Source organism: Alosa pseudoharengus, unplaced genomic scaffold, assembly GCF_046254945.1.
Source record: "Alosa pseudoharengus isolate Yale_2024_CS ecotype anadromous, Long Island Sound unplaced genomic scaffold, YU_APseudo_1.1 YU_APseudo_1.1_scf_7, whole genome shotgun sequence".
NCBI classification, from domain to species: domain Eukaryota; kingdom Metazoa; phylum Chordata; class Actinopteri; order Clupeiformes; family Clupeidae; genus Alosa; species Alosa pseudoharengus.
In genome coordinates this window covers 16,947,415-16,971,407 of record NW_027468859.1, presented here as the reverse complement: position 1 = coordinate 16,971,407, position 23,993 = coordinate 16,947,415, and the positions used below count along the sequence as shown (strand labels likewise).

The 23,993-nt window shown below is 44.2% G+C and overlaps 1 protein-coding gene across 3 annotated transcripts in view; it reads left to right on the top strand.

Moving 5' to 3' along the window:
* Nucleotides 1-4,328: 4,328 nt before the first annotated feature.
* The window catches only part of ptprk (protein tyrosine phosphatase receptor type K), a 132,634-nt gene continuing 112,969 nt past the window's right edge, over nucleotides 4,329-23,993 (top strand). For all 3 annotated transcript variants that reach the window (XM_076272965.1, XM_076272964.1, XM_076272963.1), the window contains exon 1: nucleotides 4,329-4,498. In XM_076272965.1, the coding sequence (XP_076129080.1) occupies nucleotides 4,426-4,498 (73 nt within the window). In that variant the 5' untranslated portion in view covers nucleotides 4,329-4,425. The remainder of the gene's footprint in view (nucleotides 4,499-23,993) is intronic.

Here is a 23,993-nt window from a genome sequence, read left to right as displayed (position 1 = left end):
CTCCTGGGAAACAGAGAGGAAAGCAACACAGGGTTAAGGGGACCCCACACACACACACACACACACACAACTGAACAGGTTAACACAAAATACAGTACAGGCCAGGGACCTTGATGGCCCTGGCACTAGAGATCCACAGCTATAAAAGGCCTCCGGCTAGTGATGGGTCATATGAACACAGGACAAACACAAAATACAAATACTTCTCAAAACAAGGCTGCTGACACTGAGGATCAGCAGCACTATGGAGGGCCTCTGTCAGTGGTACAATGAGATGAGATGTAAAATAAAAGGAATAACACAGTAACACAATCAATTAAAAGGAGCCAAACGCTGTCACACTGGGTATCAGCAGCGCTACACAAATGGCCTCCTTCCAGTAGCAAACATAAAAAGATAACTGACAAATTCATAAACAAAAATGCTCAGTTGCGTCAATCAGGATATTCAGACACTCAATGCATACTCACAATCACAACATATTTAGTCGTTCGCTCATTCATTCATTCATTCATTTAGACGCTGCACACACAAAAACAAAGGACGCAACACTAAACACAGTCCAATCCAGCTGGCAAGCGAATCACGCTAGCCGCAGGCGTTGCTGTGGAATGTTGGTGAAACAGTGGTCGGCAAAGCAGCAGTATGTTCAGGTGTTAGTAGGACCAGCGTAATGGTTGCCGCGTCCTTGTGCTAACTGGCCATCCCTGCTACACATAAAACACTTGATTAAATCCCCATAATTTCAGCGAGAAATAAAATCAGTGCCAGTGAAGGCAACATACCGTTCAAGCGAGGTCTTACTTCACGGAGCCCAGCGGTGACTGGTGTAAATTCCTAAAACCCCAAAACATCTGTTTACAAAGCTAAAATGACATGCTGAAAGTTTCCCTAGAATGTTGTGAAATGGGTAACGTACCACTGTAATCTATGATGCACGCTTGGCAGGTGGAAGTCCAACACAAGGGATTCTATAAAGAGGAAGCGCTAGGTGTAAGCAGCAATGTAAACAGATTTAGTAGCCTAAAAGAAACATTGGGAGCTCAATCATACCTGCGGCAACGACGAATGTCAGGGAGGCAAAACCGGGGTGGGCCTTTGACGTCTGGCACCTCGTAACGAGAGTGATTCTGGATTTAAATAGAGGCGCACCAATAGTGGTTGGCTCACAGCTCATTACAGAGAGCCATTCACTATGCAGCAATCAGAGCTCAAATGAGAGGTGGGCACTACACCACTTCATCCTGCTAAACTATGCTAGCGAGCTCAGACGTAGCCAACAATTAGGCTCAGACGTAGGCAACAATTAGGTGTTAATTAATATTACTACGCTAGGTCGAAGTACTCCCAAGTGCTATTGCACATAGTTTTCCTGTTTATTCGCTTGGAAAATCGCCACGTTTTATGTTTCGTGTGACCTTACACATTTTTATCAACTACTCGTGCAACTGTATTTAAGTAGGGAAAACGTGGATGTTTTTGATTGCTGCTATCTTCCTCCCTCTATGGCTACGTCTGAGCCCGCTAGCATAGCAACATGCTTACACATTCGCGCTGCACACCAGAGTGTTTGAGTGCATGTACCGACACGGGAGAGGTATGACTCAACTCGTAAAAGTTAAGGTAAGAACATATATTACTACTGACATTGGGTGGCGTGTTCCTTTAAGGTGCATGGTTTCATGAACACCAGGAAGGAAATCTGTCAATCTCTGCCAAGACACTAAAAGTTGATCATGATTGGATCATTCATCAGGTCAATGAACCGAAACAAACATCCAGAACAAAACAATATTGTTTGCTGAACACAAAATCAAGCTTCGGACATCAAAGAGGAGAATGCACAAGTGTGGGGTGTCATAGGAGAATATTACAAGCTGTTTTATTGGCAAAGGGAGGCTTAAGAAGGTATTACAAGCAGGGGTGTCAATAATTGTGAGCGACGTGTTTTTGTTAAAAATATTTATTTCTTTATGAGATTTTCCTTTTTCTCAAAATAAATTTGCATCCCTTCAAGGTTGTATTTTCCCTATTTTTTTCATTTTGAGATTACAACAAATCACCAACATATTATTTTTATACCGGTTTTTAATCAACTTTAGCAGAGGTGCCAATAATTCTGGAGGATACTGTATGTGTTAGATACTTCAATTAGTATAGCTTGAGAATATAAATATGCAATGCTGCTCTGGTAACGGGTAAAGAGTAACAGAACACCTGTAAACACGGTGTGTTGTTATTAAAAAATAAGGGTAAATAAGCCAAAATATGGTCTCTGATGGAAACACAATGAGCTCATCTTGTTTGCAGGTCCTGAAAAGGTGTGGCGAGCCACCCAGTCACTCCTTTGTTTACACACAACAGACCAGGATGAAACAATGTAAGAGAGCTGTGGCCGTGCGCCTGGATCAGTGATGAAATGAAGCTAGCTCACTCTACAGAGTCATGTGACGGGTCAGCCAACCACAGCGACCGGTGTCCACACATCATGAATATTCTCTCAGTTCACTGGGATGGAGGAGAGTCATTTGAATGTGCTTGTGTGCTGAGAGTATAAAACCTATGACATCCCCTTCCCCTACACCACCACCACCCCTACTGATTTCCAGTAGATGGGTAATCATGTATACTCTATGACCGCTTCCTCCATCTGTTATACGGATGGCATATGGTTCAGATTTGACTGGCTTATTTTTCCTCTCTGAGCAAAGCAGAAAATAAATGCTGTTGATGCTAAAATCCCTCTCTCTCTCTCTCTCTCTCTCTCCCTCCAATGCTCTGAACAGATCCACACTCTCATTAAAAGCTGCAATTCATTAAAAAAAAGTAGTAATGTGACCAAATTTAATTGTATTTTTCAACAGAGTGATGGACATGAACAAAATGTCTAAAACAAAGAAGCCGCTGTCTCTGCTCAGTTCTTCTCATTGAAAGGATTGAGGACAACGTTGACAGAAAGACCTACACAAATAGCTGTGGAGTTACTTTAATAAGCAAGGCCTACCTCTCACCCCCTAGCCTTGGTTATCAAAGGCTGTGTTTGAAGAACATGTTTATGTTTCTTTCTCTTTCATTTCCCCCCCTTCGCAGACATGGACCCAACCTGCAGCCTTGAGCATCTCCAACATGCACTTTGTTGTCTATGGGATTTTACCCCCCCCCCCCCTCCCCCCTCTCTCTCTGCCTCCCTGTTCTCACTATTTCAAACCTTGTCTTGTTTTGTTACCACCGTGCGGCTCTCCACAGATGTTCCCTTGGCGGATCAGACAGTGAGCGAGTGAAATCGGGTGTCGGTTTGGAAGGTGTTGCAAAGGCAACAGGCTGACTGTATCCTGTCCAAACATTTCTGACACCTGAAATTGGCACCCCCTCTTTCACTGAGAGACATTGACAGGAGGCTTTGATTTGGACTGTTTACGTGGCAGCCAGGCCCACCGCCCTGACTCTGGCAGGAGAGTGTGACCGTCTGCTCTCGCCCGATGCTGAACTGAACTGTTAACTCGGAGCCTCAAGCCCAGTTCACTGACTCTGGTGCCTGATCTGAAGCCCGCACCATACAGTCCATGCTCACAACCCTGCGTTTAGAAATGTGATAAGTCACACCCACATGACAGAAAGAAAAGTGCCAGGAATCGTGAAGCTATATGAATCAATGTTTAACACAAGGTGCTGTCATTGCACAGTAACAGGAGCCACGCTGCAGTGTTTTCTTAGCTGACAATGTTTAGGCCTATGTTATGGTCCATGCAAGCCATGTAAGCTCAGTTCACATATAGAGGAAACTACAGTGACAAGAGACTATAAAAAGCCCCATTTAGACAGCATTTGACTTGCGACAAGATATGACGTTAATGTCACTCAGCAATTAGACAAATAAATACATACATAAATAAACAACATAAACAACAACTACAAAGAACACTGGTGACGCGGAACTTCATGCGAGAAGGTTTAAATGATTCATATTTTTGAGGCACCAGATGACTCGATTAGTCACAATGAGAATGCAGATTTAGGTATAAACTAGCCATTTCAACTTACATTTGTAAAAGTAGGCTGGCATGAATGCATGCTTGGCACATTATGGACAGAATAAAGATATGAGGAGAACATCATCCTATACAAGTAGCCTATTGATGTATTTCATCCATTTTCATTTTTAGCTTATTAAAAACCTCCACATCTATTTAATTAAAACAAAATGTAACTGCATACTGACGGCAGAGGGAGCTTGCCATCTCCAGGAGAGAGTCGCGTTTGATAAGGCAGCGTTTGAATCGGAGAGAGCGCTGACGTCATGGCCCATCTCTCCACACTCTGAGCAACAAAGTAGCAGAGAGAGGCTATGAGAATGGAGCGCATGGATCGACTGGAATAACAACCTTTCTGAACTATTTTGAAACTTCGAAAACTCAATAAACAATCATGGATATGAGTATTCTGGGTTTCTTGCTGTTGTATTCACCCTTTCTAAGCGTCGGAGCCCAATTCCCAGCCGGTAAGTGGACATCTTAACATATTTCTATGCTGCCGTGTGGTGGTCCGTGCGGCAGGGAAAGTTGTGGATGACTGTTGGGCAAGTTAATTATCATCCCTATATGCATCAAGGTGGATTACTATCTACGTAAAATGATTATTTGAAAGTATCTATTAAGATATTGTTCTGTTCACACCGTCCGTGACGTATTTTTCTGATGGGCGTTGGGTTGTTCGTCTTTCTAAACTTGCCCACAGGTAGGCTACGGAATTATAGCAATGTGCTGTCTTTGTGTAAATAAACTTGTAGCATGCCAATTGAGTATTCGTTCCTGTTTCTAATCATGCGTAGCTTACGACTTCATAGTTGGCTAGAATTTATCTCGAAAGTTTTTGACTCCCAGTTGTAGCGTATGCTATGTCTTTGCTGGCAATTCGTAAGGGAAACTGAAATGGAGAGCTTGCACACCGATGTTGTGGCGAGTTTTTAAAACAGGTAACATTAGGCTAACCTTAGTAGCCTACTTTAAGAAGTAAACCAGCTCTCTCCATGGTATTAAATAAACATAAGCCAACAAATATACAAGTGTTTTGCCGAATGCAGTCTATGCAGTAGGCAACAGTAAAGTTAAATGTCCGCAATTCTAACCCCATGCACTTTTTGTGAAATTCAGCGAATCGCTCCAAATGGTCAACTCTGTGTTCGTAGCCTCCACAGTCATGTCCATGTAGCCGAACGTTAATGGGAATAGAGACAGCTAGACGATCCCAGCAGTAAACACGGAGTTTCAGAAGCACAAAAAATGAATGTATTGATTTGCATGATGTGAGCTCAAATACCAACCTTTTCCGAAACCAATTCACGGACAGTGTCGTTTATGAAGATGTTAATGTAGGCAAGCAATAGGATAACATTTAATTTGAAAAGTTGACTAACTCTAATTCAGAGGAGCAGGCAGGTATTCGATAGGCTTGTTTTTGCCGGAAAAAACGTAGCCTAATATGAACAACAAAAGGACAAGTGTATCTATCCCAGCCCAGGTTTTACAGTGCACGCTGTGTTAATTTATTTGCAGCACTGAAAACGGTTGTTATCGGCTACGCGTGGGAAAAGCAGTTGCTCAGTTTTTGTTTCCTTTGGCGAATTCTGCCGAACTGGCTTCTGTGCCTTGGCAGATGAAGAGACAAACAGCCTACCCTACATGATCAGTTTAAACAAGCCCAGCCTATGCGAATGCCAAACCCAAAGTTGTTTAGGTTAAATTTAAGGTAAAATTTGCCCAAAATTGTAACATTCTGGTTACAGTAGGCCTACCCCTCACTCTTTTGTAGTTGGCCATGCAAATGAAATCCCGGGGGGATATAAGAAGGATTCCCTGGACGCTACCCAAAAGCTATTTGAAAATGTTCATTCAACGAGCCGAGTCCGATAGCTTCAGTTTTGGTTATCTGAATGCGCGTAGCCTGTTACGCGTAGTCAAGCTGTCAGAAACAACTCCTTACCTTTTTGCTCTTTCTTTAAAGTGTTCTGAGAATTGTTCAAAGTTGCCCCTGTCATTTTTTAAAACGCATGTAGAGTAGTAAAGAGAATCAGAAAACGTCCTAGTCTATTTATAACGCAATTGTCTCAATTTTCAACATCTGTCGGAACGTAATCTAACCTGCATCGTATCATAGATTAATTCTCCATAGGCGGAGAGAGATAAGCTGCAAAATACAGCTGTCTTCATAGGTGATTAATTAGTGAAAAAAGTCTTATCCGTGGATTAATTAAATTACAGCAATGCAATCAAAAACACGTAGGCCTGTATGTCATGGGTATTTCGCATTTTCGGAGATTCATTACCAAGTGGGTTAATAACGCTCGTAGAGTTATGCAAATTACGTGAGAGATTATTTAACACTGGTAAACAGTGGTTTCAACGCAGGCGGTCAAATTGCTGTGCTAATCCAGCTATTATTTTCTCTCTCGCATCTGGACGCAGCGCAAATGGGACATGCGGAGAAAGGTGAGTGTGTGTGTGCAGCGCAGCGCAACATCATACAGTGAGAGCTTCTGTCTTGGGTAATTGTGACGCTATGGTTTGATAAATCGCCCCCTCAGCGCCCGACGGGGTTTCTTTAAAACTGCTCACTTGCAACAACACCCCCACCCCTCAAAACTCGCCAGGGGCTTGCATGCTCCAGGCGTCAACACTATCACGCTAACTTAATTCTTCCTCTTTAAATACGCACAGCCCGAATAACCATTAGTTAACGTGTTAAACACAAGCCACTAGTATACAGAATTGAATGCCACTACCAATTTAAGAAATAAGATGGCCCTCTTCTTTAGAATAAGAATGAGTTTTAATGGGCAAATATATGTTCACACATACACAGTTGGTCACAAGGTGGTCATAACTAATGACATAATGATGCACTGTACTTAGCACAATGAATTACGCCCAGAGTAGAGACATGTGGTGGTGGACATAAGTAAGGCCCTCTTCTAGTCATACGTGAAGCATGCAAATGCATATCTGGGAGAACAGAATCATTAACAGGGCTGCATAATCTGGAGCTTGAAGTGTGTAAGGTATCCCTGTCAATTATTCAGGTTCAAAAGCTCTCATCTTGAACAGTTATTCATTTACTTATTTTGTTTATTATTTATTTTTCTGCATGTCGGTGGACATTGCTGTCCATCTGTTATGTTGAGATGTGTTCTGTTGTTCTGTTCTGTGGCCTGGTTTGTCATTATAAAGCACCACCATGAACTATCAGTGCTCTGTGAAATGTGAAATATCTCTTTGGAGGTCTGTTTTTTTACTGGTTGATTCTCAACCACTGATGGCATTGCACCATAGCTATTTATATAAGATGGTTTTCAGTGTTGCGAAGTTGGTTTGATGCTCCAAAAAAGTGTCTCACTCTCTAGTCGTGCCTTTGTTTTTAAATCAGAGGACATTGTCCTTTGCTGAACAGGGCTCAGGGGCACACTGTCGCTTGTCAGGGAAAAGAGACAAGTCAGGCAAAACTAGGACGTGAGGCCTTGCTGTTTGGCTTTCCGTGACAGTTCACTCCGAGGTGCAGGCAGTCTAATGTCATTGTTTTATTACAGGTTAGGCGACGAGTCACAAGTTGCTTATCACAGCACTTGTGGAGAGGAAACATACTCTCTTTATTTTACCTGCCATCAACAAAATCTATTTGTGGCTGGCCAGGTATTGTTTCTTTCCCCCTTCAGTTGTTTCCCTCAGCGTGGAGATTATGCATGGTAAATCAATACCTGACAAAATGTGTCAAGTGATTTTTGCAGTGGTGTGGATTTTTAATTTAATTCCCTGGAATTCGGCGAGTTCCGCATAATTTCCCCCTTGCATTTCTTCATCCCATGCCGCTCCAGTGAAGGTTTGGTCAGCATGTTACTTGAATATAGCAAGCCCCCCCCCCCCATCCAGGATTATGCATGGACAAGTTATTCTTGTTACCATCCCATACAGAATGGGCTTTCTCACGTAGTATCCCGAGTTGTAATCTAATACGTATATTTCAAATGACCTTGCCTGTTGAGTGTCAGCCAAATGGTTGCCTGTTAGCTTTTTTTCCCCCTTCCCTTTTTGTATCAAGGTGGAGTCGTGTACTCAAGGAAAAAAGCAAAAAGGAAAGGAAAGTGGCTGACAGGTTCATCTGGATGCTAACTGCTCAGCCTCTCAGCTCTTTTCGGGCTCTTAACGCGCGCTGGCTTGGTGGAATAGAGCACTCGCAGGCATTTTAGTCTTTGAGCAGGCCTGAGCGGATGCTGTGACGGGCCTGGAGATGATGGGGCCTGAGTGTGCTTAAAAGCAAAAAAAAATGGTGGTGGTGGTAGTGAGGGGGGTTGTGGGCTTGTGAAGTGCAATTGTTCGTGCCGAGGGCCTCAGTGTCCATCTCCAGCTGCAGTTATCCTCGCTCTTTGTCATCGCAGCACTTTCTGGATTAGTGGCCGTAATGGCCTCCGCTGCCCTGTTCGGACTCTTCCCTCTCTTAAGCTCCTTTGGAGAGCTGACTGGACTCTTCCAAAGAGGGTGAGACGTCAAGGCCAGTGCAGGATCTTACTGCTGTGCTTATTTCCATTTCTCTCACTCCCTGCGTGATTTCTCTACTGTTGTTTTGTTGTTTTTGTTATGAGCTTTTTTTTGGAGGGATGAGAGATTTTAGTATCATGACTTATAACCCCATAAAGATTATGACGTTACTAATAGCTGAAATTAATCCGTGGTCTCTGAGGGGAAACGCTGTCTTTGGTCATTTTACAGCTGCCCATTACATCCGTCAGTGTCAACCTCAGATTTTGCGTTTCAGCCGCGAGCTGTCGAGAGTTGTCACACGCTCTCCCCTCAGGTTTGTGTGGAGTGGAGTCATCACACCGGGTTGAACCCCTTGTGTTTGCCGGAGTTGACGCCGGAACAGTGGTCAAGGACAGTGCCGTGCCTTCCTGCCTTAACGGCATATTATGTTTGGCAGAGATTTATTTTCCAAACCCCCTTCTGAGTAGTCTCTCTCTCTTTCTCTCTCTTTCTTTCTCTGTCTCTCTCTCTCTCTCTCTCTCTGTGTTTGTGTGTGGTGGTTCGTGACGTGTGTGTATAGTGTCTTCCTCCCCCCTTTTCTCTCCATGTCTGTGAAAACTGTCAGATGCGGCCCTGTCACACCACACGCTATTGGAAGCAACACAGACACGTCACGAACCACCACACACACACACACACACATAGATAGATAGATAGTGTATCAACTGACTGAACAGAAACACCACCTGTCCTCCTGTCATAAAGCCTCCTTCAATCACAGTGTTTCCTCTAGGATTTTTTTAAGCAGTGGGGGCAGGCCTGTCCGAACCACCCCACCGTACCCCCGTCCCACGGAACTGACAACTGACACTTCGCTGCAACACAAACAATTATATGTATTCACCTCTATTCACACACAATGAGGCATTATTTTCAGTTGTGATTGAGCTGTATATTTGGAGAATCTACAACAGGTCTGCACAATGAATTTTGAAAGGTTACTGCGACTATGGTACGTCTGCCCCATTTCTGATACCGTGGGGGAAGAAAATTAAACCGTGGGGGGCCGCCACTACCAAATCAACATAGAGGAAACACTGAATCACTCAAAGTAGACACTCCTTTCATTTATTCCTTCTGACTCAGTCTTACTCCTCATTCCTTTTATATTTATAATCTTCAGTAGCATCTTGGTTTAGTTATTTTCCCCTTGCATGCATGTATATGCACGTTCTAGTCATGCTCTAAACGCTGCTGTTACATTGGTGTACATATGTGAGCGATCTGTCAGGTGCTTGGTTTGTGTCTGCCAACTGTCTTAATGGGATCTCTCAGTAGACAGTGACGAGTCAAAACATGTCTGCGTGGGAGTGTGCATATCCCAGACAAGTTGATGTGACCTGACCAGTCTAATTCCCTGATTTGTTCTACATTTATTTTTTCCCCTTCTCCATATATGAATAACTCTGAGCAAATGCTATTTTTGTTGACGAGAATTCATATAGATTTTTTTTTAAAGAATTCCCAACTAAGTAAAATTAGTTTTCAGGTCTTTGACTGAATTTTGTGGCCAGATCACCTCAGAAAACCAGCTGAGAGAACTTTAATGACCGATTTCTGGCTTTTCATTAGTGTAGTCAGTGGTTTCTTTTCTGCTTTATCATATTTGCTGTATTCTGCATGGGTATGAGAGAAAACACCATCAGTGAGGAAAACACCATCAGTAAATAAAGAGCAACATACTGAAGTGGTATTGTTATTGAATAGGTAAGACCATTTTCTTCCTCCACAGAACAATTTACACTTTCCTCTCTGCAGATTTTGTTTACAATCCCTCCCAGGAAATCACTGATGTACAAAGCTCTCCCTTTTTACCATTTTTATTATTTGTTTTATCTGTGTGTTGTGCCCTTCATTGGCTTTCAGCAGAGAGAGAGGCTGCGAAGAACGCGGATTTTCTCGTTAAGTCGGCGCAAATGAATGTTAATGATATAGATTTGAATCCCCACCACACGGCCTGTGAGCCCACCTCCTCTCCTCCCATCCTCCCATCCTCCTCCTCCCCCTTCATCTGTTTTGCGTGTGCTGATGTTAAGCAGCTCTCTCCTGCTGCTCGCAGAGACAAGTGGGGCTGTCACTTAGTGTGACAGTGAAGGCAGAGCAAGGCCCAGCCGAGTTGCTTCGTCTAACGGCAATTTATGGCCACTTTTTTTCTCCAACAAAAGAGGGGATTCTCTCTCTATCTCTCTCTCTCTCTCTTTCTCTTTCTCTCTATTTCTCTCCCTCTATTTTTCTCTTTTTATCCTCTAGTTTTTCCAATTGTCTTTCTATTTGCCTATCAGAGGCTTAGTGGCTTCATCATGTCTCACCTGCTGCTTCCATCTTCCCCCTCTTCCATCACTCTCATCGGGCAGAGTCGTGATCCACTTCCCTTATATACATATAATCTCCATGTATACCTCAAGGGAGGTGTGGACTGTAGGATGGTCTCATTAGGCTATACGATCCTAGAGTCCATCACTTAAGGTATTGCTGATGAGGCAGCTTTACCTCAGCTGATGTAGTTGTATGTGAAGGGCTTTTCTGTTGTTGTTTTCCCTCTGTAAGTTAATGTGGCACGACCCTCTGTGAACAGCGGCTTCTTGGTTATGCTCCGTAATAAACATGGCCGCTGCCTCAGTCAGAAATATTACACGGGAGACGGGGGAGAAAAGAGTGCGTCCACTCGGGGCAGATAACGTTGCTGAGGGCCTGCCTCCATGTGACAGAGGATGTCCACGGGAGTTAAGTTCAGAAGGAGATTCGCTTATACATACAGCGGAGCTTGTGAGATGTTTGCACAGTGTTTTTCTCTCTCTCTCTCTCTCTCTCTCTCTCTCTCTCTCTCTCTCTCTCTCTCTCTCTCTCTCTCTCTCTCTCTCTCTCTCTCTCTGGGATGTTTGTTCTTTTCGTGTGTGGTAAGTGTAGTTGAAGGGTACATGAAAAGCAGTAATTCCTCCCCCCTACACACACACCTCCTCCCTGAAAGCCTTCCTGAGAAGGCCTCTGGCTAACGGCGGAGTGTTTGTATTCTCAGGGTCCTGCTCAGGAGACTCTGCCCACATGTGGCTTCGGTTATACACGGACCTTGCTTAACGTTTGAACTCAAATTAACAGGATCGTCACGGTCACAGAGCAGCTGCAAAGAATTTGAAACAACAACTTTCGAATCATTTCAACCTATTCTTTAGTTCATTTATAGCCTAGTTGATTTATGCTTTCTTTGCTGCTGTTGGCGCCATCATTTGCTTAATTGTCGATGCGGTTGTGCAGAGGGTGATAGAGCAAGCCGGGGGTTTGTTCATGCATGCCTTAGGAAGGGGCCCCACACGTTCAGTACTCCTGGAAGAATTCAGAGATGTCGGATGCACCTCCGCTCCGTCTCATTAGCATGCAATGCCGCTACACGGGTTGCAAAAGTTCAGCTCTTGTTTGTCAGTGACATCATTCTCGCCCAGCTGAGAACTTTGATAGGGTCAAGCTACCCCCAGCGGGTTAACATTATTTCATGGCAGCACCTCTCCAATAAAGAAATTGAAGCAACCACATTACCCCTGGGTGAAGGTTAAATAGCTGCCTTTTGAGAGAAGAGGTGTGAGACAGAGAGGCACACAATCTGATTAGACGATCAGAATTCCAATGTGCACACCAACAATGGCTTGGTCACGCTTAATGTGGCAGTTGTTATTGTCTCGTGGTATTGGTAAGGATCAGTTCAGCTCCTTTTGGTCTCCAGACTGTAATGTTCTGAGTTAGTCTCAATTTGTGGTGTTTCATTTTTTATTTCTCATTATCGAGTTCTGTCATTTAAAAAGGCACAAGATGGTTGTGAAGAACAGAGAGTCAGGAAAGGAGGAAGAGAGAGGAGGAAAGAGAGAGAGAACTAGCTGAAATGTGTGAGTGAATAATCATCTGAAATTGGATCCTTTGTACAGAAGCGAACGCTTCAATATCAGACAGTTCTCTGCTCATTTGATGAAGTGAACGGTGACTGTTTTGATCTGGCTTGGCTAAAGGACGCTTCATTAAAGTTCTTAGTAACTGGTGGGGTAACGGCAGATTGTCTCCATTAGTTCAGTTTTGCAACTCCTGCTATCGACAGATCTCTGAAGTACCCTGAGCTTGCCACAGAATATAAACCAAAATGGAAACCAAAGTGCTAGGATGAACAAATAGTCCAGCGCTAACGAAAGTGTTTTTTGATCGGGATAAAAGAAGCTAAGACTTTAGAACAGCGATGAGTCAAGCCCTGGAAGAGTCAGGCCCAGCATCCTGATCACACATCTTCGTGTTTTCACCTGCACACATTGTTAGGGCAGTCGCTCATCCGTCACTGCTGCCTCTGCTCGGAACGTTTTTCAGTAGATTAATCAGGAAATGGTCCTCTTCCTTTACCCATTCCTGCATGGCCACTAGTGACCTTGATGTGGGAATTCATGCGCCGCTTGCTCTTTCCACAGCTCAACGTCTTATTGCCCGTGAAGGCAAACGCTAATCATTGGATTTTTTTTTTTTTTTTTTTTGAGGTTAACATGTGGACACCATTTTCTGAAGTGCCTTCTTTGTTCCTGTCTTCTGTGCTTTCATTGTCCAGTATATTACATTAGCCACCACAGCCCAGTTCATTCCGTGCTAAGTTTATTAACTCGACTAATTTCAGCGGATGCATCTTGAGGGAGCTTTTGTGGTTTAGGGGATCTTCCCTCATTCAGTTCCCAGTCGCTGATTCAGGACCGGTGTTTGCGGAGGCACCTGGGCCTGCCAGTTTTTGGATCAGTGAAGCTCTTTGATGTAAGCCTGCCATTTTAGTCACAGTCTCCTTGCAACTGGGGGGAAGATTTGAGGCACAAAACGCTCCATTGTCCACAGCCTCTCGCCAAGAAGGGGAAGGGATGCCTGTGAACCTGGAAGAAGTGGTCACGAATTATGATAAATCGTCTTTGACTGAGAATCCACAGCTTTGTAATCTGTTTTGAGGGTGCCTTTTGTGCCATACTCCGTAGTCTTCACTTCAAGGTTGCTTTGCGTTCCCCACCCCCCCCCACTCCCGCACCCTCCTGCCTTTGCCTCACTCCTTTGCCCTATGCTTCAGACTTTTTATGTCCTCCAAGAGACAATTATTTCTCCCAGAGAAAAACTCTTTTGACCTTTTCTGAACAAGCTGTGGCAAGTCGATTTAGGCAGAGCTGGTGTCAAGCGCCCGCTCACTCCCAATTCAAGCTCCTTATCAGGACCAAGCTGAAGCGTCTGAGCTCCAGTCTGGCTCCGGTCCACAACCGGCATGTGGGCCTCTACACCCCCCCCTCCCCCTCCCCACGTGTCAATCAGGACAGCACAGCGTGTGAAGAATAATCTGCTCTCCAATAGTCAAAGGACTACTCCGGAGAAGACACTCGTTGCTGAAGGAAGTGTCCGCATTGCGGAAGAAAGTTGAGTTGTTACTTTGCATATTTTTATTTTCGTAGGCTACCGACAGTGTCATCGCAGCTCCTTGTTGGCACTTATTAGCAAATGGGGGTTAAGTGCCAGTGGCCCAAGTGCAGTGCATCGATGATGCAGTTAAGTAATCCACAGCTTAATTTTAGCGCATCATTTTAATGTGAACTTGCCCACGTTCACGGTGTGTTCCTCCTCTTCCTCTCCACCTCCTTAGCTCATTCCCTCCCTCCTTCCTTCCTTCTCTCTCTCTCTCTCTTGCAGTTGGTAGTGTAATTAGAGAGTTTGTTGTGGCACGTTGTTTACAGTGATGCGTCTTGGCACATTTTTAATTGTAGGACTGTGGACTTGCTGGTCTGACAGGCTGTCTTAATGAGCGGGCTGTCTGATCGGCGCGGATGATCCAGGGTGACACTCCTCCACCGCTGAACTAGTGCCCACAGTGGACGGGTAGGGGGGCAGTCAGCCTCCGTCGCTGCCCCTCCAACCTCCTCCCCATCCTTCTCTGCGATCTGTCATCTCCCCTGTTTGAAGCCCCGTCGGCCAGTGTTAGCCCACATGCTTTGATTGACTTACTCCCCCCTCCACATTCCTTCCCTGGCTTCTCCTTGCTTGATGTATTGCGAAATTGTTTTAACTAGTGTGACTGAAAAGGGAGCCACTGTCACCTTCCTGCAGGCTAAAGAAGCAAGTGGCAAAGGAGAGAGTCCATAGCCCCTATATATCGTTCCCTCTCTCTCCCCCTCCCTCTTGCTTTCTCTCTCTCTTTCTTTCTCTCTCTCTCTCTCTCTCTCTCTCTCTCTCTCTCTCTCTCTCTCTCTCTCTCTCTCTCTCTCTCTCTCTCTCTCTCTCTCTCTCTCTCTCTCTCTCTCTCTCTCTCTCTCTCTCTCTCAGATATTGCTCCAGCTATATTAATATTTGAGGGGTCTATCTTGACTGCGATTTTCCGTGACGGATGTCGTTGGGCCACAACATCTGACCCTGCAGGTGTTTCATCTCCTTACTGCATAGGGTTTGCAGTTTGCTCAGGGAAATTGGGTCCTTGGCTCTGCCTTCTGTCACAGGCAGACACTTACACAACTACTTTTTTCCCCCTTCTACATCTGCACTAAAACATGTCATAACTATGAGATCAAGCATGTCTTAAAGCATGCGTGTCTTTTGGCTAGGCCAGATGTATCAGGACAGCGATAAGCGTGGGAAGAAACAGTAGATGAAGTGAAAGAACACACGGAAGTGATTGCATTTTGTTCTCAACCCGGAGGAACCTATGATCTCTATTAGTCTCATTTTAGTATGCCACCTCACATTTAATTATATTATTCTTTTATTATTCATTGCAATAATTATTCATCATCATTGAAGTAATTTTACCCTTTTGTTTGACCTTTTGAGTGCAGGCGCCTTAATGTTGTTGTTCTCTTTACTCCAGAAACACAGTGGCCATATGTCTTTGGATGACGGGGCATTTTTTTGTGCTCAGAGCAGGTCACATTATTGGTCAGTGGCAGAAAGAAAGCCTGAAACAAAGTTATGTTTAGACTTAACAAAACAGTCCATGTGGTTTTAAAAGAGAATATCAACAGTGGAGTAGAACACCCCTCAGAGTCTTCTAAACATGCAGTAGCCATTGCGCGGGTCATTTTACATCAGCTGTCTCAGCTGAGACTAAGTGCAGACAAGATAAGCATGTATAAATGTGAAGGCATCAGCATGCGTAGCGAAACATGAGTGATATCTCTTCTTTACGAGTCTGGTTGCATGTTGGTTGTCAAACTGAAGTAGCATATTTTGACAAGCTGAGGTCTGCAGTGAATCTTAATCACCCCCAAGTTCAACCTCTCACCCTCCTACAGATGATTGAATGCAGAGTTGGATTCTGTCTCCAGCCACTGCACTCCAGCCATGGAAATAAACTAACCCTAACCCTAGCTAGAGATAATATGTTGAGCTCAATCTAAATCAAAAAATGAGTAATGACAACTGGTAACCTAATTTGTTGACAGGTAATTTAGGAAATTATGTATTATCATCAAATCCAAATCAATCCAGATCCACTATGGATGGACCCTGAACTGTAACAATTACCATGTTTATCGAAAAGCAAAAGAAAGATCTTCCATGACTTGTACGTGGAAATTATATGATATTGTAACATTACGATTTCACATCTTTGCTGTATGAGACCATTTATAAGAATGAAATTGTCCTATATAAAGTGCTTCTCAGACCTGACATTTCCTCTATTGAAATATGATTAGGCTTGGGTATCGAATATCGAGTATTGGTTGGAACCGGGACTATCTTTGCGATTTTCCCGGAATCGTTCAAAAGTTTAAATTTCGATTCCTAGTTTCGATTCCCAGTCCGCCGACCGGAAGAAGAAACGGCTGAACACCACACCAAGCGCATAGTTCATAGAATTAAAATTCATGGAGAAGGTCAGACTATTTCATTCAAAAGCAGGGTTCCCGCGAATCCTTAAATAGTCTTAAATACAACTGAATTTTCAAAAGAGAGGTATTAAATGTGCGTATGGGACCGCCAGCGAGTGCAAGAGAGCGAGTGATGTCTCAATCCAGTTTCGTGTATTTAAAACGCAATTGTATAAGTGACTAGGCTATTAGGCTACGGGAGGAAGTGTAGTGGTTGCAGAGTGAAGATGTTTTTCACGGGTGTGGTTAAAGGTGTGAAAACGGTAATAATACAGTAGGCCTATGTACAAAATAATATGCCGTAGCTGAGGCCAGAGAGATATACAGGTAGCCTACGTGGAATGAGGAAGCCTACGGTAGAATGAGCGGGAGAAAGAGCGATAGGTTGGCCATACGTTCGGATTTAGGCCGGACATATTGATTTTAAAAGCCCTGTCCGGCGTCCGGCGCAGCCTCAAGCCGGACGCTCATTTGTTCTCCTTTTTGGAGTTGCGCTTGGCATCTAAAATCGTTGCTCGGATGCAGCATCGTTTCACAAACTATGGACGCGAAGACTGCTGCTCAAATTATGTGCAGTGCGTCGCAATCAGGAGGAAATACTGTATGTTAAGTTGATTATGTTTGCATCTTTCCAGCGTGTGTTGCTGGCCTAGCCTGGAAGAAAATGTTATAATAGCCTACCTGTAATATCTGCCAGCAGCTTGCTTGCCAGCGTTTCCCAGTAGGCTAGGCCTACTTAGCAAAAGTTGTGAACTATAACCGCATATTTTTTGAATGTCGGCGACTGGCTACATAAAAAAAAAAACGTGCGTTCATAATACGTGCGTGCTTAAGATGAAACCAGCAGTTTTCAGCAGGATCACGCGAGGAGGACCTGTCTCTTAATTAATTTAAAACAAGTCAATGGTTTTACAATGTTTCAGTCAAGCTTTGGTTGGTTTAGATACAACTGGTATGCAAAATGTGAAGTAGTGGATTAACTTTAATTTGCTGTGCTGCATATTGGACAATAGATGCACATAGTAAATTATATAAAGTAGGCTTATTAAAATATGTAAATAGCTTAGTCTAACTTTGAAAAAATATTGAAGGGAATCCAGTCCAGTGCACATGTCTTTGGCAAGTAGCCTAGGCTACTACAGACACAGGTGAAGAACAGTCAGCCTCAGCAGTAAGCAAAACCACAGCCAGCTTCAAAAGCAAGCAGCCCAGACCCTAAAATTGGGCATTTATAGCTTTGAAGGTAATTCACACACAATTATTTTTCTTTCGCCAAAATATATTTGGTAACTTCTGTAGACATCCAAAATGGAGTGGGGGTTAAAATTAGTAGGGAAAAAAAACTATTGCATAAAGTCATATATATCTTTTTGCCGTGGTATAGTCTTAAGTTTCATTTAGATGTCTTGAAAAGGTCTTAAAAGTCTTTAAATTTGCACTTGGAAAATGTGCAGATACCCTGAGAAAGACCGTTGGTTAGCTTGCTCATTTAAAATATCCTAAACTTTTTTTGACCCTGCCTCTTAAAAAAATCGGAATCGAGAATCGTTAGGAACCGGAATCGAAATAAGAAATCGGAATTGGAATCGGAATCGTTCAAATTCAAACGATACCCAACCCTAAATATGATGGAATACATGCTTTGATTAAATTGTGTTTTTATCATTGTTCTATGCATTGCTATAAAGAAAGCCCCATAAAATATGTTAAACAGTCTGTCTACTGTCTGGAATAGCAATTCCCAAGGTAGGGACCAAATGGTTGTCATTGTTGCTGTGTTGCACTTTGCCTCTTCGATCTCCATGTCAGATTGGATGCATCATAACACAGATGAGGTTAATCAGAAGGTTAATGATGGGCATTTGTTCTCCACTCTACCCGCAGACACAGAACTAAGCCTCCAACCAGCAGCTCGTTGACCTTATATCACAAACAATCACAGCTCATGATGGATAACCGCATTTGATCTGGCCCTGATGGGACTAGGCGTAGCTCAACAGAATCTGATGCCAATAAGTTCTGGATTAATGTCACAATCAGCTATCTTTAGGTTTCTTTGCGATTTCATTTCTTGTGTTTCATTTCTTTATGTTAGTGGCCATTATGAACTTGAATACCAATGATTGATGTGAACTGCCTTGACAATTAGTTTTGGTCATCGTATTTTTTTGAAATGGAGTCAAAGTTACGTGCTGTTAAACAATGCTGGCCATTGTGCGCATCTATAGTCGTTGCCAGCGCTTGAACCGGGGAAATTGGCTTGTTGGAGTAATGGACTGATCTTTGACTCCTTGGCCCCTTCTCTTTGGCTTTGGCTGCGAGTGCACACGGCTGCTTGACCCAGTGGAGCAGGGAAACCCCCCCCCCCCCGCCTGACAGCGGTCTGACCGTTGGGTCTGCGGGCATGACGGTGAATTGATGACGACAAGCCTCGACCGATTCGCATCGAACGGGGAGGCTTAATCAATCATCTGGGCCAGACTCCCGCCGAGGTGATGGGGCATTAATTGAATTCCAGGCTCGTTACAGCAGTCGTCATTGCAGAGGTCACGTAGCGGGTTGTAATTTTTCACTTCTCGCTCTCTCTCTCTCTCTCTCTCTCTGTCTCTCTGTCTCTCTCTCTCTCTTTCTTGTGTTTACCCTGGTGGAGTGTCAATCTGAAAATGAATCCATTAAGCATTTCTCCATCGCAAAATCCGTGCCACGCATTTTCTTCCGGAGCTCTTGCTGTCCATTCATTTGAAACATGCACCCACACCTCTCCCTGGGGCTCATCCTATACATTCTACCACTCAAGTGATGGTGATCCCCGTTCACCCCGGCAGTCAATTAACAGTCCACTTCATGGGAATGTGCGGACAGAACTGTAGCAGAACAACATTCCATGTGGTGTTGAGTGGGTAGGTAGTTGTGTTTGTTTGTGTGTGTGTGTGAGTGTGTCCGAGAGAGCTCGAGGTCAGCGTGAGAGTTCGGATGTCGCGTGGAGGAGACCCCAGGGCGGTGTGTGTGGGGGCAGCATAAGAGACAGATGGCGTTGATGTTTGCACAGAAATAGGAGTGCTTCCTTCCCAATGCCTTCAAGACAAGCTTCTTCACTCCCTCTCTCTCTGTCTCTCTAGCGGTGTAATGTGTTAACGAACACAAAGATCTTATGTGTGAGGCGATTGAGGGTCAATTGCTTTCTTTTTAAGTTAATGCCAGAATTTCACTTTCACAATGGAAAGTCATTCATCAGGGAATAAAGCTGATTTAATTCAGTACGAAGGCACTTAGGTTTTACCCTGTTAACACAGGCTATCTATTAAATTCAGAGAGGTGACACTTTCAAAAAATAAAAACTCTGGCTTTCTGTATGGAAGTTGCCATCGCACTGTCAAGAAGGCCGACCCTTCCCATGATGCACTGTGAACTGAATCTGTCACTGGGTGTAGAGGGTACCCAGTGAGTGGCCTTCTCCTCCAACACCCCCACCCCCCGCCGTGGCCGACCCACTGTCGCTCTGCCCACTTGCGTCAGCTCATCCGCCCGGTCGTCCCCGGGCGCTGCTGTCTCAGCAGTGCAGGAGGCCGATGATGAGCTCATAGCTGGCGTCCATTTTGAGAGACCTCATTCTTTCACTGACTTGAGTACATCACAAAACCTTCTTATAGAACTGGTTAGTCCAAATCCTGAAGTATCCAGGCTAATGTTAAAAGGAACACATCAACTTTCTTGGGATATTAGCTTATTTGACCCAGTCTGACATCTTAGCATAATTGGCTGGAAGTGGGTTAGACCAGTCAGCTTCAAGTTAGCCTATAGCTAAAAGGAAGCTATAGGCTAACTGGTCTAATCTTATCTAACTCGTTAATTATAATTTCTTAGTGTTTTTAATTCTAATAAATAATTTAATAATGTGCTTTCATATCATTCAAGGCTCTTCTCCACTGTTGAGGCCACAGTGAACTTTGTTAAGTTAAGACTAAGCCTAATCAACTCTACTATGAAAAAACATTCAAATGCTATTGGGACTTGATTTGAGTCTGAATGCCTGTTTGCAGTGGAGGCTGAGTGAGCCCCCCCCCCCCCCCCCCCCCTCCCTCCCCCATATTGGCGGTACCTCCTGTATGCACTGATTACAGCCCTATTCTTCTCCTCCTTGGCCCAGCAGAATCATTAATTACATAACCTGACTGTCAGAGTAATTTGTGAAAACTCTCTCTGGTCAGTGAAAAGCTCCCCACAGCTTCCAGCAATACACGTATGCAACGTAACGGACAACGATAAATGATTTGCTTTGTTTTTGAAGTACCTTTAATCAAGGTCATTAGTGTGATTATCACTAGGTGAAGGCGCTATTTTTTTTTTTTTATAAATCAGTGAGAGTCTGTATTTGCCCTTCACATTGAACAGCAGAACAGTAGGGAGGGTAACTGCGGAAGCGCGCACTTCCTTCCAGGCAGACCTGGACAAGCCACAGCGGCGGACTCTCCCGAAGCCAGCCCCGACCTGGTGGTGTCCACTGGGCAGAGCCTGGCGCCGCCATATGGGCCGGGAGACTGAAGGTGGTGAACAGGGGGTCGCTCCAGATGGTCGGTCCATCCCGTCCACCCCCCCTTCACTCCCATCTCACCCCGTCCCCCACCTCCCCCTCCGTCAGCGGCCAGCTGACAGACAGTAAATGTCATCTGTAGCTTCCATTGGCCTGATGGCATGGCTGGCATGACTGCGGGCATCTTTCGTTCCGCTCTGCTCCACTCCACTTCGCTCCCTGCTCCTGCAGGTATGTGCGATGCTGGGAGGAAAAAATGGCCATGCGATGCTTCATACGCCAGATCAATTTCCACTTGAGTGTTTAAAAAAAAAAAAATATGTCGTCGTTAAAGGTTTTTTTTGTTGTTGTTGATGGTGGATCTGCATGGCCATTAGATTTTAATAAGAGCAAGAGGAAACGGGAATGTGTTGCATTCCTCTTTTTCTTCCTTGGATGAGTGCCGCTGAAAGGCCAGTTCAGCCCACATAATGGCAGAGGGAGTGTGTGACTCTCTGCACTTAAAGATAGAGCCTCAAAGTTCTTGGAGTCTTTGTGGAGGAAATACTTTTCTGGTGTCCAATATTGACTCCAAATCTTGTAGAGATGCAGTGGTGCACAGTGGGGCCGTATCTCTTGATGGGGAAAGTATTGAAATGGGGGCAATTCGGTGCCATGGATGTATCGTTTGTGCGGCTTGGTCTGAAGATCATCTCCGCCAAGTTCCATGAAAATCGGATGAAATTTGTAACCGAAATTTGAAAGCCATAGTTGGCCATAGTTGGTCCAGGGATTGGAACAGTGCCTGATTTGTGAAAATCGGGACGCACAGTTCAATGGTCACATGTGTGAATGCAATCCAGGTTGGTGAACCCATTGGTGGCGCTAGAGTGTTGGGCATAGAGTTCTGTAAATTGGTGAGAGTGATCATGGGACGGTCCTGAATCAGTGCACCGAATTTCATAACTTTTGACCCGTTGGTGGCGCTAGACGGCTGGGTTTAGAGATCCCGAAAACTTTCTGCCAAATTTCAGTACTTTTTAACCAGGCGTTCTATGGGCTGCCATAGACTCCAATGGTGGATGTATAATAATAATAATAGGAAAAGCTAGTAACTCAATGGGTGCCTTCGCTGCTAGGCCCCCAATTATTAACTTCCTGGAACAAAGTCTGGTGCCATTTCAACATGATGTTCTCTTAGGGGACAGATTTTCTGTGATGTGTTCAACAGAATATTTCTTGATTTGAATCAGAATTAACTTCCAAATGAAAGACTTCAGAAAGAAGTGCACACATCTTTTTTTAAAAAACGTCCTCTAAGGAAGATAAAATAGATGACATTATGCTTAATGACATTGTGTTATTCATTCAAAAAAGAAGCTGATTCCAAACACTATATTGACCCTAATGTTAAAATGCCTATTTCTATGCTTACAGTGAGCGTGGGAAGAATACATTTGCATTATCTATAATGAAATCAACGTTACCTTTTATAAGCCAATATCGCCTATTCAGACCAACACTCTCCTCTCTTTGTTAGAGTAGCCATTAGTAATCTGAAAGCGTCTTCATTTCGGAGAGGATGCTATTTTTCAATCTTTCTGAGAGGTACGTTTTCAATAATGTTAGGACCAATAGCTTGTATGGGGGGAGAATGGCCGCAACAATCTCAGAGGGCACTCTTCCTGGCCTCAAAGAAAAAAACAATTCCCATGGAGGATTTGCTGTCGCCAGTCAACTCCATGCCAAGCAATTAACAGCCTCCATTCAGAGGCGTCCTTCCCCGTGTCCTGGAAAACAAGTGTAAACTTGCCCTATTTTGTTTCGCTAGGGTTTGAAAAGAGAAAAGAGAGAGAGGACTCACGGATGACCGACCCTTGATAAATGTGCCCTCTCCACCCCCACCCTCCTCTCCAGGCCCCATCAGCAGCGCAAAATCAACAATGTGCGAAAAAATAAACACATGAAAACGAAAAAGGGGGGAGAAAAAAAAATGAACCACATGCAGGAACAATCCTGACATTGTCGTGGTGGGTCACATGACTCCATCTTGTCACCACTGCTTAATTGAGATTGGTTCTGCGGGATGCAACATGCACATGGGAGCGTGCCTCACTAGTCCTCTAGCGTGCTCTCTCCCTCTCTCTCTCTCTCTTTCTTTCTCTCTCTCTCTGTCTCTGTCCCTCCTCCTTTTCTTTCTTTCTTTTCTGTCTTACTGAGGGCCCTCTGTAGTTGTCCAGTTCCATGTAAGTAATGAAATCGGACATTTGCCTTTGTGCTGCCAAGAAGCATGGCATCTTATATCTCCCAACCACAAGCCCAACGAGTGCCCCACTTTGTTGATGGAAGGTCAACATTGTGACAGATAAAGAGATGGAATTTAGGGATTTATCTGTTGTTTTGTGTGTTTGTTTTGTTGCAAATGTGTGTTTTATTTGGCATTTTCTGATTTCCTTTCTCCTTTTTCCTTTTGGCTAACGGACTGAGGTTGTGATATTTGTGAAAAATGTGCAGGCATTTTTTTTTTACTCGCCCTTGTTCCCATAGCTCTGATGATGATCCATATCCTTCTTTTATTTCTTGCTTGTTTCAAACACTCGAGCAGGTAGCTGGTTTGATAGTGGTACAAGACCTCTCTCTTGACTCATCTCAATAACTATAAAATCGCTTCTGAGGAGAAATGAGCTGACCGGAAAGATTGTATGTGTGTGTCTGGTTTATTTGTTTGTGTGTGTGTGTGTGTGTGTGTGTGTGTGTGTGTGTGTGTGTGTGTGTGTGTGTGTGTGTTTAGTGCCGGGAGGAGGGCAAATCCCTTCCAACAATGGCTAAGTGTAAACAGCTTTTTGGACTGGATGTCTGGCCCCAGGGCGGCTTCCTCTTCTATCTAGGTTGTCCGTCAAGCCTCTGTAGCTCTCCTTAGGCAAGTGGGCAATGGGATTGCTTCATGCTTGGAAATACATGAAAGGTACTGCAGAGAGGCAACTGTGTGCACAGACCAGTTTTTTTCTCCTCTTTTTTAACACCAGTGCCTCCACATAGCCAATCCCACACAGAAAGCCATCCATG